A 17,572-nucleotide genomic window follows, 5' to 3' on the forward strand; every position below is an offset into this window, starting at 1 on the left:
ACAGACAGACACATGTGAGTATGAGATATTACTGCTGTCACATCACATCAGCAGAAAAAACACAGCCAGAGATATGAATGAAAAACTGATCATAGATTAATAACAGTAAATGAGCAACAACTCTCTCTTTATCAAGTATACACAGAGACACTTCTAGAGATGAAGCACAATAGATCTTTTTGTGCACCCCTAGTTTTGACAACATGGCAACAACTCTTCCTTTTCTTACCTCGCCCCCTTTGTTTCATGTTCCCAGGGGTGGGGTTTATGTAAATTTTAGGGTTTGTGACGTCACCAACCCAGGAAGTAGCTTGTTGTAGTCCCTACGAGCTGTTGTAAAACTGTCATAAATTTAAAAGACAATATCTCAGTTTGCATTGAACTTTCAGTCTTATTTTAATTTCATTATTTTCATAATACATACTTTATTATAAGAAACAATGACCTATAATTGACTAATGTGATAACAGGAGGTTGTTTATAAGTGTATCAGCAAAAAGTAACAAAAAAGTAACAAAGTAACATAACTTTTGACATAACTTTAAATATCACTGGATGAATATACAATTAATTATTGAATGTTTAATTAATTGAAAATACAAATAAACTCCAACATCTGTCAGTTTCAGGTGAAAACCATCATAAAATTTAAACATATTTCTTGTGTCCTGTCATATCTTAGGTATATAGGAGGAGCCCATCTCACTGGGATGACACGTGAATAAAAATAAACAAATATACATGCACAAACAGTATTTTTAGGTATTTTGCTGCCATATAACCTGCACACATAAGTTATTACATAATAATCTGTATTACAAACAATTTAGGCTTGCATGCTTTCATTGTTTAACACTCAAATATAACATATATAACAAAATGCTGTTTAGCAAAAAACTGGTTTGTTTCAAAAGTTGATGTAAATCCAAAATGAAAGTGAAAGTAAACTTTTCTCAGGAGCCAACTGTTAGTTCTGTTAATTAGAGGGTTTTCTGTTAAACAAAACAGACAACAGTGGTTAACATTTATAATGCACTTATCACAATCATTTGTCAGTAAACTGCATTTAAATTCACCAGCTGCAAAATCACACCCAGTCATGAATCAGTCTGAATTTCTGATAATTAGAAGAACAGACTTTGGAATACATCTATAATGATACTGAAAGAAAACTTCTGTAAAACTCTCCATATTGGTAGACAAAAAAAAAAAGTAAATAATTAAAAATAAGATGTTGGACAATAAAATATGCACATTTCTCCATCAATTCTAAAAGATCAACATAATTAAGAAGTGGCTTGTCCAAGTAGGTTGAGTGAACTTATTCATACAATAACTTCCAGTATACAATGGCTTGATAGAAACCAGATAATTTAAGTGTTTTTGTAAAGAGAAATTCCACCACAAAAGGAAATTTCAACATTTCCAAAAAAGCTTAATATAATAGACCATCATATAAAAATAGGTTTAAAAAAAAAGTTCTTGATGCTTTTTAAAGTTTGTCACATTTTCCTAAATGTACACATGTAAACATGTAAAAAAAATTGCACAATAAATCTCTTATTTACACCATGTCTATAGTTTGATTTAAAAATTTTGCCACTTGTAGTGTATATTGCGTGCTACAGCATATACACAATCAGTATCAAAAAACTCCAAATTGCAGATGATGCTTTTCAAAACTTATTCACCGACCATCATGTATATCAGTTGACATCTGAAGATCTGATAACATCTGTAATTCAAAAGAACAGATCCATAAAATGTAAAAACAACAAAACTGATGTTAAGTCACACACAGGACAGTGTGATTGCCGCCATATGTCTCTGTGTGTCTAGTCTCTGTTGATTGTGTGACTGTGTCTGTGTAGCAGCTCCTTATTTACCATCAGCTGATCCTCAGTAAACATCTAAAAACTCTACAATAAAACACAGACAGTAACATGAGTATGAGACATGAGTATATTCATATTAGTATATATTAGTATTGGTATATTCATATTACAGACAAATGTTTGAATGAAAACTGCTAATAGATTAATAACCGTAAATGATCAACAGCTCGTTATCACTAACACACAGGAAACTGTAAGAGATTAAAATATTCATACTTTCATAGACCAGTCACATGATATAATTACACTCTCATTAAATGCAGATTAAAGTAAAGAGACTAAAGTGGAGCTAAATTATATCTTATATTCTCCAATTACAAACAAAAGAGACCCTAACTTTAAAAGATTTAAATAAAAATGTACTCACAAGAGCATAATTTCTCCAGTTTATAATGTGGATTATCCTTCAGTTCAGAGAGCAACTTCACTCCTGAGTTTTGTAGTTTATTCCCAGATAGATTCACATATGTCAGGTGTGAGGGGTTTGATCTCAGAGCTGAAGCCAGAGCAGCACAACCTTCATCTGTGATACTACAACACCTCAACCTATAAAGAAAAATTACACAATGTTAATTGTAGTTAAAGTGTCTGCAGTTTGTCATTGACTCTGGTCTCAAAGCTGGAGAGGTGATATAATGACAAGCACTACCACATACTGCTGCTGACAGAATGAGATTTATGCACGTTGATGCTCAATGGTGCTGTTTGAAACGGTCATGTGCTTCAGGACTGAACAGACACACAAAGTCAAATGTGAAATATTGTTTCATAAGGACGGATGTTTCTGGAGAAACAGTCACTTGCACCTCTAATAAACACCTACAAGAGGAAATTTGTTTCACAGTACCCACATTTTCTCCATTACACATCATTTATTAACTCTTGTGAATAAACATAATTGTGCCATGATTGTTCATCTGGCAGCTTAAACACTGGATAGAAATTAGATCAACAGAGATGGTCTTTGATGTTTGTATTTAATCTTGATCAACTTCTCTTTCTTGAATAATGTTTTGCTTAAGATATACACTGCAAAAAAAAAAGGCTTGTCTTAGTATTTTTGTCTTGTTTCTAGTCAAAATATCTAAAAATTCTTAAATTAAGATGCATTTACTAAATAAGCAAAATGACATAAGATACTTAGTCTTGTTTCCAGGGGGAAAAAAGCTAAATTAGGTGCAGTTTGCTTAAAATAAGTAAAATTATCTTCCAGTGGGTTAAGTAAAATACTCTTGTTTTAAGAATATTACCCCACTGGCAGATAATTTTACTTGTTTCCAGGAGAAGAAAAAACAAACAACTAAATTAAGTGCATTTTGCTTAAGACTAAACATATTATGACATTTTGCTTATCTAGTAAATGCATCTTAATTTAAGAATTTAAAAATATTTCAACTAGAAACAAGACAAAAATACTAAGACAGATCAGCCTTTTTCTCAGGAGCCAACTGTTAGTTCTGTTAATTAGAGGGTTTTCTGTTAAACAAAACAGACAACAGTGGTTAACATTTATAATGCACTTATCACAATCATTTGTCAGTAAACTGCATTTAAATTCACCAGCTGCAAAATCACACCCAGTCATGAATCAGTCTGAATTTCTGATAATTAGAAGAACAGACTTTGGAATACATCTATAATGATACTGAAAGAAAACTTCTGTAAAACTCTCCATATTGGTAGACAAAAAAAAAATGTAAATAATTAAAAATAAGATGTTGGACAATAAAATATGCACATTTCTCCATCAATTCTAAAAGATCGACATAATTAAGAAGTGGCTTGTCCAAGTAGGTTGAGTGAACTTATTCATACAATAACTTTTTTGCAGCCTTTTTTTGTAGTAGCAAACTGTTGATGGAGGAGAAAGGCTGAAACTCTCCCGCTTCTGAAAACCAGTGTGTTGATTCTTACAGATATGCGTTTCTATACAGCATGTTTGTTCTAATATATTTAAGTGAGTCACTTAATAAACAACTTTCTTATTTTAAAGGTTTTGAGGCTCTTTCCTTTTATCACTTATAAAAGCTAAAGCGATTATAATCTTCATTCACTCACTGATCACTGTTGACTCACTATTTTTGCACATTAATGTTTATCTCAAAGTTTATTATTACTCAAACTCCCAGAAGCAACTGAAGCTCCAGTAAATGGTTGGTTGGTCAAAAACAGGAGCAGCAGGTCATGTGATATAATGGAGATGAATGAACTTCTTATTTAGTCATCAGCGCTATTTGTGCTGAGATTTACTGACTATTTATTTTACAGGATGATTTTAGTTCTAAAATATACATTAATCCTTGACATGTGTGACTACCAGAGAGATTAACTTACTCCAGTTTCTCCAGTTTACAGTGAGGATCTTCAAGTGAAGCACAGAGAAGCTTCACACCCACATCTTCTATTTTATTCCAAGACAGATCCAGTTCTCTTAGGTGTTCAGGGTTTGATCTCAGAGCTGAAGCCAAAGCAGCACAGCCTTCATCTGTGACACTACAATTCCTCAACCTGCAGACAACAGTGACACACTCTTCACTCTCTCAGATCAGTTTATTAGAGAATCTGTTATTTAAGAGAAAATACAAACTTAAAGGAAAGATCAGTATGTTTCAGACTACAAAAGCAAAACACCTGTCTTTTACTGAAGGGATTCAAATTGAAAGCACTGACTGCAAAGCCAGTTCAAGGAATGAAAATGAAACAAAAATCAAATTTTATAGTTCCGAACAGAATCGAAAATTTGAAATGGCCATTAACCGGTTATTAATGTTATTTTAACATTCTATTTAATATTTGATCAGAAACAATAATATATCATTAAGACCTGTATTTTTGAATTACAACCTGGAAAATTCCCATTGATCTACCAAAAACACTCTTACGACACACTGTTTCTTTGCAGAAAGATGAATGTGATAAACAGTAAGAATGAAACTAGAATGTTTTCATTTCTCAGTTCTGACTGCGTTACGCTATTGTCCATTTAAAGTCAAAAGATTAAAATGTTGATAGCTTGTGTATTTCAGTGTGACTCTCAGTCTTACAGTGTTACTGAGGAGCAGCTCATGTGTTCAATCATTTACAGCTCAATCAGTTAAATTCACACTTCAAGACTTCAAATATACTTTACATTGTGTTTCATGTGTGAAAGTCGTATATGATCTTACTCTAGTTTCTCTAGTTTACAGTGAGGATCCTTGAGTACAGTAGACAGCAGTGTGGCTCCTGAATTTCCAAATTTATTCTCAGACAGATCCAGTTTTCTGAGGTGTGAGGGGTTTGATTTTAGAGCTGAAGCCAGAGCTTCACAAGCTTTATCTGTAAGACCACAATTATACAACCTGTGGAGAACAATGACACACTCTTCACTCTCTAAGATCAGATCAGGGCTCCCAAAAGCATTGTAAGCTTAAGTAGGTCGTAGAACCATTGCACCAATGGTCTCTTAGATCAACTTAGCTTAATGATGCCCAGATCAGTTTAGCAGTGAATCCATTATTAACCACAAAATAAACAAAGCATAAATTAACATGTTTTATGAACCACTGGACTGATGTCTAAAATGACACAGATCACAACACAGAAAAATAAATAACAATTCTTTCTTTCACAATGTCAGTAGATTAAAAATTCTATTTTATTTAAAAATTCTATTCTATTTAAATTCTATTAATTGCTCAAACATTTTAATAACTGATAAACCACTGTGTTGAAAATGTCTAAATACTGACCACTAAACTCTGAACAAGATCTGCAGCACTGAAAATTTATAAGCTTTTACCTTTGATTTTATCATTGTTTTAACAGCAAAGTGATTGTTCTGAAGTGATACTTACCAAACAAATCTGGATTCTTTAATCACAGGCAGGAGCTTCCTAAAAACTTCTAGTTTTTTGGTTTTATCGTTTTCTTCAACAAAATTATTAATATCAAACTCATCCAGCTTTTTCTCTGATGTCAGCAACAAAAAAACTACAGCTGACCACTGAGATGATGAGAGTTTGGTTTCCTTTATTGTTCCAGATTTCAGATACTGTTGTATTTCCTCCACTAGTGAATGATCACCCAGTTCATTCAGACAGTGGAACAGATTGACGGATTTCTTTGGGGAGTCAATGGTCTTGATCTTCATCTTGATGTACTCAACTGTTTCTTTATTGCTGTCAGAGGTGCTTTTTGTCTGTTTCATTAGTCCGTGTAGGAGAATCTGATGAGGCTCCACTGACAGACCCAGAAGAAACCGCAGGAAAAGATTCTGATGTCCATTTTTACTGCGTAGAGCCTCATTCACTGCACTCTGATGCAGAGTATGTAACGAAACATCTAATGACTTTTGTGGACATTTAGACGTTAAACTCTGTTTGGTGATTTGGTCAAACACATTTATGTTGTGGTTGGTACAGGAGAGGTGCACATATAGAGCTGCTAGATGTTCCTGAATGCTCAGATGAACAAAGCAGAAGACTTTCCCCTGATACAAGCCAAACTCCTCTCTGAAGATCTGAGTGCACAATCCTGAGTACACTGATGCTTCTGTCACATCAATGCCACACTCTCTCAGGTCTTCCTCATAGAAGATCAGGTTACCTTTCACAAGCTGCTGAAAAGCCAGTTTCCCCAGTTTGATAATCATGTCTTCATCTGTCACGTTCTTCTTAAAGTCCTTCTCATTTTGATGTTGGTCTGAAGGATCAGGAAGTGTGTGTACATTTGAGTGAGAGTCTTGGGAATCTCTCCACTCTCTGCTTGACTCAACATCTTCTCTAGAACAGTGGCTGAGATCCAGCAGAACACTGGGATGTGGCACATGATGTAAAGGCTCCTTGATGACTTCAGGTGTGAGATGATTGTATTGGCCAGACTCTGATCACTGATTCTCTTCCTGAAGTATTCCTCCTTCTGTGGATCATTGAAGCCTCGTACCTCTGTTACTCTATGGACACACTCAGAGGGGATGAGATCAGCTGCTGCTGGTCTGGAGGTGATCCAGATGAGAGCAGAGGGAAGCAGATTTCCCACAATGAGGTTCGTCAGCAGCATGTCCACTGAGGCTGATTCACATACATCACGCAATCTCACATTGCTCCGAAAATCCAGAGACAGACGACACTCATCCAGACCATCAAAGATGAACAACACCTTATATTTGTCACTAGATATTTCCATTTCTTTGGTTTCAGAGAAAAAGTCTTGAAGAAGATCTGAAAGACTGAGTGTTTTGTCCTTCATCAGATTGAGTTCTCTGAAAGGAAGTGGAAATATGAGCTGGATGTCCTGATTCTCTTTCCCTTCAGCCCAGTCCAGGATGAACTTCTGCACAGAGACTGTTTTTCCAATGCCAGCGACTCCCTTTGTTAGCACAGTTCTGATGGGTTTGTCTTGTCCAGGTAAAGGTCTAAAGATGTCACTGCATTTGATCGGTGTGTCCTCTGTTGCTGCACTCCTGGATTGTGTCTCAATCTGTCTCAGCTCATGGTCATTATTGATCTCTCCACTCTCACTCTCTGTGATATAGAGCTCTGTGTAGATCTCATTCAGGAGTGTTGGGTTTCCCTGCTTTGCTGTTCCCTCATACAGAAGCTCAAACTTCTTCATCAGATTTGATCTAAATGTGTTGAGGACTTCATGTCTGTAAAATTGAAATACCATATCTTACATAAGTTAATAAAAACAATGTTTTTTTTTTGTATTCTGTATCATCATCAAATCACATATTTTACAGGAATGTTATACCTGAGATCAGTTTGTGTATCTTCACTTATAAAATGTAGCGGAGGACTCATAGATTCATCACTCTTCATAGACAAAAAGCTGGGCTCTGATCTCTTCTGATGAAATAAACTACAAAAAAAAAAAAAAAAAAAAAAAAAGATTACAGTGAATACTTTAAATTCCGGTATTTACAGGGCAAAAACAAACCCACATTTCTTTTTTCAAACATTTTAAAGAGCACTTTATGATTTTGGTATACTTTATATTGATACAAGAACTAACTAACTAACTAACTGTAAATCTAACCAAATGCTTTCATAGATGTGTCTCTGTATGAGCACCACTACATATATATACAATTATCAAATAAAAATGAAATACATTTTCATTACTAGAATACTATTCTGGTAATCAAAATATTTCTTAATAATTTTATGAACAATTGTTCACATTTTTATAGATATATTATACCTCAGATCAGGCTGTGTATCTCCACTCTTAAAATATACTGGCCAAACCATAGACCCATCACTCCTCACAGACACTGATCTGTTGTGATGAAATAAACTACAATAAAAAAAAAACAAAAAAACAAAAAAACATGTATATATATATATATATAAAAAGATTACAGTGAATGTTGTAAATGACTGTATTCACAGTGGAAAAAAATGATCTTAGAAACATTTAAAGAGCACTTTATGATTTTTATTTGTATTGATACAAAAACTGTAAATTTAATGAAATGCTTTCACAGATGTGTCTCTGTGTGAGCACCATTATATATATAAAACTATCAAATAAAAATAAAATAAATTTTAATTAGAATACTACTCTGGTAATCCAAAAATGTCTTAATTTTACTGACAATTATTCATATTTTTACAGAAATATTATACCCGAGATCAGTCTGTGTATCTCCACTCTTAAAATGTACTGGCCAAACAATAGACCCGTCACTTCTCATAGACACACAGCTGGGCTCTGGTTCTGATCTCTTATACTGAGCTGGACTATGACAAGAGATTAAAGAGATTAAAGTTAATCCTGTGTTCCGCAAATAACATTCATTTGTCCTTACAAAACAATTTAAAGAGCATTTTATGATTATTTACACTATTACAAAATGCAAAATGTAAATTAAACAGTGCTTTTGCAGATGTATCTCTGTGGGAGAAACATTATATACACTAACATCAAATAAAGATAAAAACTGTAAAAAATATACAAAAACAATTCTCATATCCTGTAGAAAATAGTACTGAGTACTGTATATTTGCTCTGGTTCTGATCAAATAAACTAAACAAAAATAAATAAATAAATAAATAAATAAATAAATAAATAAATACATAAAAGAGAGAGAGAGAGATGTGAAAGCGAATGCTTTAAATTACTGTCAAATTATTGCACTGGTTTTGATCACTTCTGATGGATTAACAATAACTAACAATAAAGGTAATGCTTTATGACAACAAGGTCCAAAGTCTTTATTATTAAACAACATCTTGCCATCTTCAATCATTTAAAGGCGAATAAATATAGTGTTTATTCAAAGTACCTGCATCCTGAAGAATCTTCATCTCTGGATGTTTCTGTGTCATCCATGATTTAACAGAATCTGACATTCACCACTGACTCTGGATGTAAATGACAAACAAACAACAATTTAGCTGAACGGATCCTGAGAGTCGGAGAAACAGACTTATAATTTCTTATGTTCCTGAAATCCACTGAAATCCACAGGAGTCACGTGCAAAATTTTTTGAGCATGGGCACTCACCTTAATTGATTTTTAATTATATCGACAACATGCTGCGCCTTTTCTAAAAGTAGCTGCAGGTAAATTCACGGGTCTTATGAAATACTTTGATCATACGTGTGTTAAGAAACGACTTTAATAGTTTAAATAGCGAATCTTTAACTCTGAACATTTACTTTCACTTTTTATTTGAGATTAGGGTGGTGACGCGCGTTCACTCAAATTAAAATAATTGAAGAGTTCAGATGCAAACCCAGTTAAAAGCCATCTCGGTCAAAAATGAGGTAATAATAGTGAGTGAATGCTCCTGACACATATTATACATCCATCAAATACTTTTACTTCAAACTCACTAAAATACCAGCCTCAGCCCAATCAGAAGTACCAGTACTTACATAGAAACCTATACAAAGTAACCAGAAAGAAATGCCCATTTTAAATACGTCAGTTGGATGTAGAGGCTTTTGCATCTGAACTCTTCAATTTCAGTTCTGTTAGAACAAATGCTAAAATTAACCAACCTTAAACCCGTCTCTAATACATCCTCAAGGTAAACTATGAATGCGGAAGTCACCTGTAAAGCGTCACGAGACCCGAGCACTCACCTTGACCAAAATTTAATTACATGTATGTATATAGATCCACACAAATCCTCCAACTTTCCGTTCCAACATTAAACACTTTAATATTCCGTGTTGTAAATGGTCCATTCGTACACGGCGAAACACCTGAACATTTACTTTCACTCTATATTTGTGACGCGACCCATAAACATGACGTTTCGTGTCTTCCCTTACTGAATAATAACAGGTTTTACATTTAGCAAGGCAAACTTCAACCACTAATGGGCCGCTAGAGGGCGTTGAAGCTCCGTCCAACATTTTAAACACGTCAGACACAATATTACTTGTTAAATAAAGTGCAATCTCAACAAAGGAATACGTTTGCAACTCTCCAAAGATAAATGAAAACATCTGTTTAAATCTTGAGACATTCCAAAGCTACTTAATTATTTTTTTTGTCCTTGATTAAACCATAAGACAATCTTGGCTTTTGTGGACCACCATCAACTGTTCTGCTTTTTCACCCAATTCTGGTTTTCAAAAGTAACCTTTGCCTCATTAATGTAATCACAATACTGATGTTATTTCAACAAACCACACTTTTAATGCTTAAAAAGATTAAACCTATGTGAGTTAATCTTTTTAAGCATATCTTATTTTCACCAATTTAAGTTTGGTTCACATGACGATTGAAAGATGACTCAAAGCTGTTTAATAAAAGCATACTCTTCAATAAATGCAAGAATAAAAATTCACAAATCTAAGAGCAATATACTTTTGCTATACTCTGAAAGAATAAAATTCAAAGCAACTTTATTCGTATTAAAAAAAAAAAACAGATACATCTCTATTTGAACAATAGCACATCTGCATGAACACATTTTCATTTATTTGACTGAGGTTCTTTTGATTTTTGAGGTTCCTCTCCAGCATGTGTTTGTATGTGCCTGTTTAAGTGTCCTTTTTGTGTGAAACTCCTTCCACACTGTGAGCAGCTGAATGGTTTTTCATCATTATGAATCCTACAGTGCTGCTTGAGATGACTAGCAGCTATAAAGCTCTTTCCACACTCAAAACACATGTGATCCCGCACAGCATCGTGGATTTTTTGGTGCTGTTTCAATGAGTCCAGCCTTGGAAAACACTTTCCACACAAGGAGCATTTATGGGGCCTCTCATTCGTATGAAGTGTTAGGTGTTTTTTTAAATTTGCTGATGAGGTAAAATTTTTCCCACATTGATCACACTTAAATGCTTTTTCTCCAGAGTGATGACGCATGTGATAAATGAGTCCTGATGACTGTATGAAGCTCTTCCCACACTGACGGCATATGTGCGGCTTCTCTCCAGTGTGGATTCTCTCATGTGTCACAAGGTGGCCTTTTCCTTTGAAACTCAGTCCACACTGAGAGCATGTGAATGGTCTTTCTGTAGTGTGAGTTTTCTGATGCTTTCGCAGATATTCAGATGTAATGAAGGTCTTTCCGCACTCACCACAAACATGATTTTTCACAGAAGAATGGATCTTCTGGTGCTTCTTGCAATTGGCCATTCGTGAAAAACTCTTTCCACACACTGGACACAAATAAGGCCTCTCTTGTTCTTCCATCTCATCTAAAACAAACATATTAATAGTGATACTTTAATAATGCTACTATGATTTTATAACTGAGGTTTTCCTACCTTAGTGTTCCTTAGCATTTAATGAATGCTAGAGAAGGAGGAAAGTGTGCAATATTTTGACAAATTAAAGTTAATAAAACAAGTTAAAGTTAATAAAAGTATTAAGAAGGTATTAGCCTAATATTTCACCTAACCGACCAGAAATTATAAGAACAAACACAAATGTTATCAAGATTCTTGCCCTGGAAATCCTGGTTCAGTTTGGCCAACCACAAATGCCTTTTGTTCCTCAGACAGTTTTTTTTTGCACTGTTCTCCTTAATTTGTTATAACTTTTGGCAGTCTATAGTACTCCAAATGATTTTCCTAGTCTGACTGATTAGTACAGCCCAAAACATGACAATAATTGAACATTTACAGCAGCAGTAATTAGCAAAATATGCGGGTTTCGTTCAGTTCAGTGACATTGTTCACGTTCAGTGCCGCCAATAATGCCAATTGATGAAGCATCGTAAAAACACTCCATAACAACGAATCAAAAATGGATACCAACCTATTTGCTCCTCAGTATCCTCATGCATCTTGCTGCATTCAGATAATTGATGTCCTCACTCTCCTCTTCAAATAATTTCCACAGTATTCCACACAATTTCAGATTGTGAAATTGGAGTCTCTGGCTTCACTGCAGGTGTGAAAAAAGGTTTTTTGTAAGGTTATTTATTAGTAACATTAAGCTTATTTTAATAAATGTGTCTGATCCACATTGCGTTCCAGAAATATATAAATGTTACAATAGAACCTGCACAGGCTACAATTAGTTCACAGCTGAATAATGTTCTGCAAGAACACATTTTACCCTCATGAACACAGTAATGTTACTGAAATATGTTTTGTTAGGATAGGACAATATTTCTCAGAGATACAAGTATTTGAAAATCTGGAATCTGAGGGTGCAAAAACAACAAATAAATAAAATAAAATAAATCAAAATACTGAGCAAATCGCCTTTAAAGTTGTCCAAATATAGTTCTTAGCAATGCATTTTACTAATCCAAAACTAAGCTTTGATATATTTATGGTAGGACATTTACAAAATATCTTCATGGAACATAATCGTCACTTAATATTCTAATGATTTTTGGCATAAAAGAAAAATCGATCATTTTGACTCTTTTAGCTATTTTCCCTGCTATTTCTACCTATTTTTTAGCCATATTTTTCCTGTAAATGAAAGAAAATCTTTCAAATCGGCTGTTTTTACAAAATTATTCCGCAAATCTGGTTGTTCAACAACGAATATTTCATTAAAATGGACATTTTTAAATAATTACACTAAGTCATTTTGAAACGCATGCGCACACATATTCTGAAGTTTGAAGCAAACGTAAACCTAAAAAATGGAAATAAGCACGTTACTTTAACTGTATAATATTTACAGAATATATAGGAAAAATATAGCTTATGGTCTAGGGAAAGCAACGGTAGAACAATAGAAGGGACAAAATAACAAAACATGATGTGTTAACTGTACTATCAGGCTTTGCACAGATCATCCGAACATCCGAAAGTTTACCTGCATTGGCGATTTGTTTTTCAATCAATTGGAAAATATCCCACGTGTGTCTGCATGTGGCATCCGTCGACGATAATCCAAACTTTCATTACAGCCTGGTGAGTTAATATTAACAACCATTTTCAGCTTGAACCGGTGAAACTCTCAGCACTACACGTGACGCATCTCTCACACTGTTTGGGGCGTGGTTACATATATCGCCCCGCCCCCAACTACTCTCATTGGCTTGTACATGGATTGATGAGCAAATTAATCGTTTGCCAACTTATTTTTATTCCCCACAGAACGAACAACAAATCTATCTATCTATCTATCTATCTATCTATCTAAATGCAATGTGTAATTTAAAATACACATTACATTAATATTATACACACGCTGATGATACACAGGGAAACTTTTTGAAAAGTTGAATCATCAGCCTTTGAGTGTAGCATTTAACTAACTACCAGTACACTGCTTAAAATTATAATTGTTAACAATGTGTAGTTTTACTAGTTAACTGGAAATACATAAAATGCAATTGTCCAAAAATGTGAAACTTTTCAATAATGTTGTATTAAACATATGTAATAAAATGTGTTTAAATCACTTTTACAAATAATATATATTAACTGTTTGTATTATTTTAAATACTTTAAAATAACAAGGAACAGCATTTGTTTGTTTGTTTTGCCTGAAATGTAGTGATGTGAAATATATTAAACCGTAGTTCACGAATATGGCCACCAGGTGGAGGCAAAAATCAACTTTTTAAGATCCATCACAAAGTAAAGTATTGCATTAATTTCAGAATTTTTTGTTGGCCGAGTTAAAATATTTTGATATTTAACAAAAACAGATTTTGGGTGCCCGCAGTTCTACAGAGAATAAGCATTTGGAAAACTGACAGATGAATGGATATTGGGTGTTAACATTTCAACATGTAGGCTACCACAGTCTAGTAGTCGTTGAGGAAACTCTCTCTCTCTCTCTCTCTCTCTCTCTCTCTCTCTCTCTCTCTCTCTCTCTCTCTCTCTCTCTCCTCGTCTCAGAGTATCAAGCTCACGCGACAGAACATCAGCTCACCTGAAATCTTTCAGCCACTCTTATTGATTGTTCTGTTTAATTTAGACATATATTTTAAACATCTCTCTGGATGTTCTCGTTGTGTTAGTGTATGAGAGATCAGGACGAATAGAAAGACCAAAGGAGTTTTACTACAATGAAACGAATATTGATCCTGATGCTGCTCGCGCTCAAGCTCTCCTGCGTGCGTGCGCACAGAGGTAAGCCAACATCCTACATCAACATATCTTAACATAAAAACAAGATATGATGCATTTCTGAGACACTGCTTTAAACAAAGCAGCAGGTAAAAATGAATGAGGGTTTATTCTGTGGAGGTGCGTTTTTTTCTGAATGAACTGTGGGAATGCATCTTTTGGTTTCTAGATACCGAGTTTTGAAAACTTGCAGATCAAAATTTATCCAAGTTTAAATGAGGAGTTTTGATTGTTGTGTTGAGATTGAAGGCTGGAACAAAATGTATTACATATGATGTTGCATGTGAGTTTTTGGGATAGCCTACAATATTTATATATTTATGTGATGGCATTATCAAAGTTTGAGAGTTTTGAGCTGAGCTGAGCAGTGGTTCGTTTTGTAAGTGTAAAAAAATGGAAACAATATATATATATATATATATATATATATATATATAAACAATGTTTGCAAATGTGTTGCAAATGCATGCAAAGTAATGATAGAGAATTGAAGTGTTCAGATGCAAAAGCCTAGTGCCGTTTTAAATTTTCTTCTTTTTTATCAGACTCCTATGTGTAGGTTCAGTCATTTTACTTTAATAGCAATGAATAGGTTCTTTTCATTCTGAACATAAACATAGGAGGCTGAGCAAAAAAAGCTAATTTTAGAAGAAAATAAGATGCGATTGCATCTGAACTCTTTTAATTGTTTTGGTAGCTAGGTAGATTAGTTTTACTGAATTCGATACTCTCCAGCTGCAATCCTTCTGTAGTTTATGACAATAATACAGTAAATCAAGTTTTTAAAAGGGTTTAATTTGAGACAACATGATTGCTTTTGTTTCCCGCGTAAGCCTTCTCATAAAATATATTGGTTTGGTAGTGTGTCGGCTCACAAAACTGACTGAAGATATTGAGCTTACAATAATTTATCAGTGCTCAGCTTTTCCCTCTCCTGTTCTCATCCTTTTTCTTGTCTTGTATTGTTGTCCTGCCCTGTTCAGTGATGCATGTTCTTGTCCTTCTCTTTCCATTTTCAGTGTTTATCCATCCTCCGTTTCAACTTTGCTTGTTTGTGTATTTCATGATTCACTTCACTAGCTGCAGACTCCTCAGGCTGTTTGTCCCTGTCACAAGAATAAACAAATCTCCCTCCCTCTCTTCTTCAGACACATAAGATAGTAGGTTATGTCAAAATTTATTTTCCACAAAGTGGTTAAATCAGCCTGGAATGATCTGAAACATCTGAAAATCACAAAATAAACCACAACCAAATGTGGCCAGCTGTTATGAGTGTGTTGGATCACTGTCGGCAGATGCTGGATAGATTGGTATTGGTAGTTAGACACCTTTGCCTGGTGTTTGCAGTTAGTGTGACACACAGACACACATCACAATGAGCAGCTGCTGAATTCTCAGGTCAGTCTATTGCGTTACGTTTCCAAGCAACAAAGGGCAATGCATTATTAAGAAGAGAAAGGAACCTATGCAGTCCTTGGGTTTTCAAATCAATGATATTACGGACTTCTTTCACTTCATTGTTTATATAGCAAATAAAATATTTCTCTTATAAACTCAAGGGTTCAGGTCTGGTACAATATAAATACAGTATATGCTGCAAATAACTGTCTTTGCACTGGCAGATATTGATTTTATACAGGGATGCACAATCATGTAGGCTGACGTTAGTGAGGCCCAGAAATGTAGTAAGGACATGGTTCAACCGTAATGTTATTAAGCTCCAAAAATACTTTTTGTGGACAAAGAAAACAAAAATAAAGACCTTATTCAACATTTTCTTGAGCCAGTGTTCTGACATAGAATCCGGAATCACTGCGCTTTGTTTACAAGCAGAAGACGCACACTGTACATAGAACAGATTTCGTAAACATGTCTAAAGGTTTCAACAGAGGGGATGACTTGCAATTTTTTGTCCAGCCTTACTTATTTGAACCAGAACATACAGACGATGAACTTAGAGAGATGGATGTTCTACATCAGAACACCGGCTCACACACATGCGTCGTGGTACTCTTCTGCACGTCAAAGACTGACAAAGAAGAGAAGAAACTGTTAAATGAAGTCATTATTTTTGTTTTCTTTGCACACAAAAAGCATTCTCGTAGCCTTATATTATGGTTGAACCACTGATGTCACATGGATTATTATAATGATGTTCTTACTACCTTTCTGGGCCTTGAACATGTCAGTTGCATTGCTGTCTATGCAGGGTCAGAAAGCTCTCGGATTTCATCAAAAGTATCTTAATTTGTGTCCCGAAGATGAATGAAGGTCTTACAGGTTTGGAACGACATGAGGGTGAGTAATTAATGACAAAATGTTAATTTTTGGGTGAACTAACCCTTTAATGTAATCTTCAGCAAATCTTAACATGAATACCCAACTTTCATATAGTATTTAAACTGGGAAACAGCGAATCATTTAACCACTATGGTGATTTTAGGTACTGTTTTTAATAAAACTTTTCTACTATTATTAGTCATATTATTTTTACCATTTGTTATTGTAATATTTTACATAATGACAACAGGTAACATTGACTTTTAAACATTCACAAGGATATTTAAAGGTGAAATGTGAATGAAACCAAATGGAATTCCATAAATAGGTCACACTGAGGTGTCATTTTGTTAACATAAGTTAACTACACTGACAACTGTATTTTTATTAATTAACATTAAGAAAGATTAATAAAAAGTGTAATAAATGTATTTTTAATTGTTCATTCATGTTACACTGACCAAAATTATAAATGCAACACTTTTGTTTTTGCCCCCATTTTTCATGAGCTGAACTCAAAGATCTAAGACTTTTTCTATGTACAAAAAAGGAATATTTCTCTCAAATATTGTTCACAAATCTGTCTAAATCTGTGTTAGTGAGCACTTCTCCTTTGCCGAGATAATCCATCCACCTCACAGGTGTGGCATATTAAGATGCTGATTAGACAACATGATTATTGCACAGGTGTGCCTTAGGCTGGCCACAATAAAAGGCCACTCTACAATGTGCAGTTTAACTGTATTGTGTGACCACCATTTGACTCACGCAGTGCAACACATCTCCTAACATACACCTGCCCATACCATAACCCCACCGCCACCATGGGCCACTCGATCCACAACGCTGACGTCAGCAAACCGCTCACCCACACGACACCATACACTCTGTCTGCTATCTG

General features: G+C 34.5%; 3 protein-coding genes across 3 annotated transcripts in view; 1 reads left to right on the forward strand and 2 right to left on the reverse strand.

Moving 5' to 3' along the window:
* Positions 1-540: 540 nt before the first annotated feature.
* On the reverse strand, positions 541-10,147 carry LOC127177027 (NACHT, LRR and PYD domains-containing protein 3-like). Its single transcript, XM_051128990.1, is given in 11 exon segments — positions 541-1,919; positions 2,263-2,441; positions 4,230-4,403; positions 5,063-5,236; positions 5,732-6,566; positions 6,569-7,524; positions 7,629-7,736; positions 8,079-8,156; positions 8,507-8,620; positions 9,167-9,245; positions 9,973-10,147. Coding segments are annotated over 10 exon segments (2,667 nt in total). The 5' UTR covers positions 9,214-9,245; positions 9,973-10,147; the 3' UTR covers positions 541-1,917.
* A 596-nt stretch (positions 10,148-10,743) lies between these two features.
* On the reverse strand, positions 10,744-13,320 carry LOC127177050 (gastrula zinc finger protein XlCGF7.1-like). The gene is made up of 3 exons (XM_051129026.1): positions 13,127-13,320; positions 12,107-12,235; positions 10,744-11,544 (listed from the first exon to the last, which is right to left on the reverse strand). The coding sequence occupies exons 2-3, from the start codon at positions 12,132-12,134 to the stop codon at positions 10,814-10,816; spliced, it is 759 nt and encodes a 252-aa protein (XP_050984983.1). The 5' UTR covers positions 12,135-12,235; positions 13,127-13,320; the 3' UTR covers positions 10,744-10,813.
* Positions 13,321-14,164: 844 nt separating this feature from the next.
* Positions 14,165-17,572, forward strand: part of clstn2b (calsyntenin 2b) — a 68,772-nt gene continuing 65,364 nt past the window's right edge. The window contains exon 1 of the mRNA XM_051128984.1: positions 14,165-14,394. Coding sequence (XP_050984941.1) covers positions 14,331-14,394 — 64 coding nt within the window. The 5' untranslated portion in view covers positions 14,165-14,330. The remainder of the gene's footprint in view (positions 14,395-17,572) is intronic.

Source organism: Labeo rohita, chromosome 15, assembly GCF_022985175.1.
Source record: "Labeo rohita strain BAU-BD-2019 chromosome 15, IGBB_LRoh.1.0, whole genome shotgun sequence".
In the NCBI taxonomy this organism is placed as follows: Eukaryota; Metazoa; Chordata; class Actinopteri; order Cypriniformes; family Cyprinidae; genus Labeo; species Labeo rohita.

What these genes read in the sequence shown, in the direction of transcription:
- LOC127177050 (XM_051129026.1), bottom strand. Translation starts at nt 12,134, where the DNA reads ATGCATGAGGATACTGAGGAGCAAATAG. An exon ending in GGATACTGAGGAGCAAATAG is followed by an intron (nt 11,545 to 12,106) that starts GTTGGTATCCAT and finishes TGTTTGTTTTAG; the next exon opens with ATGAGATGGAAGAACAAGAG.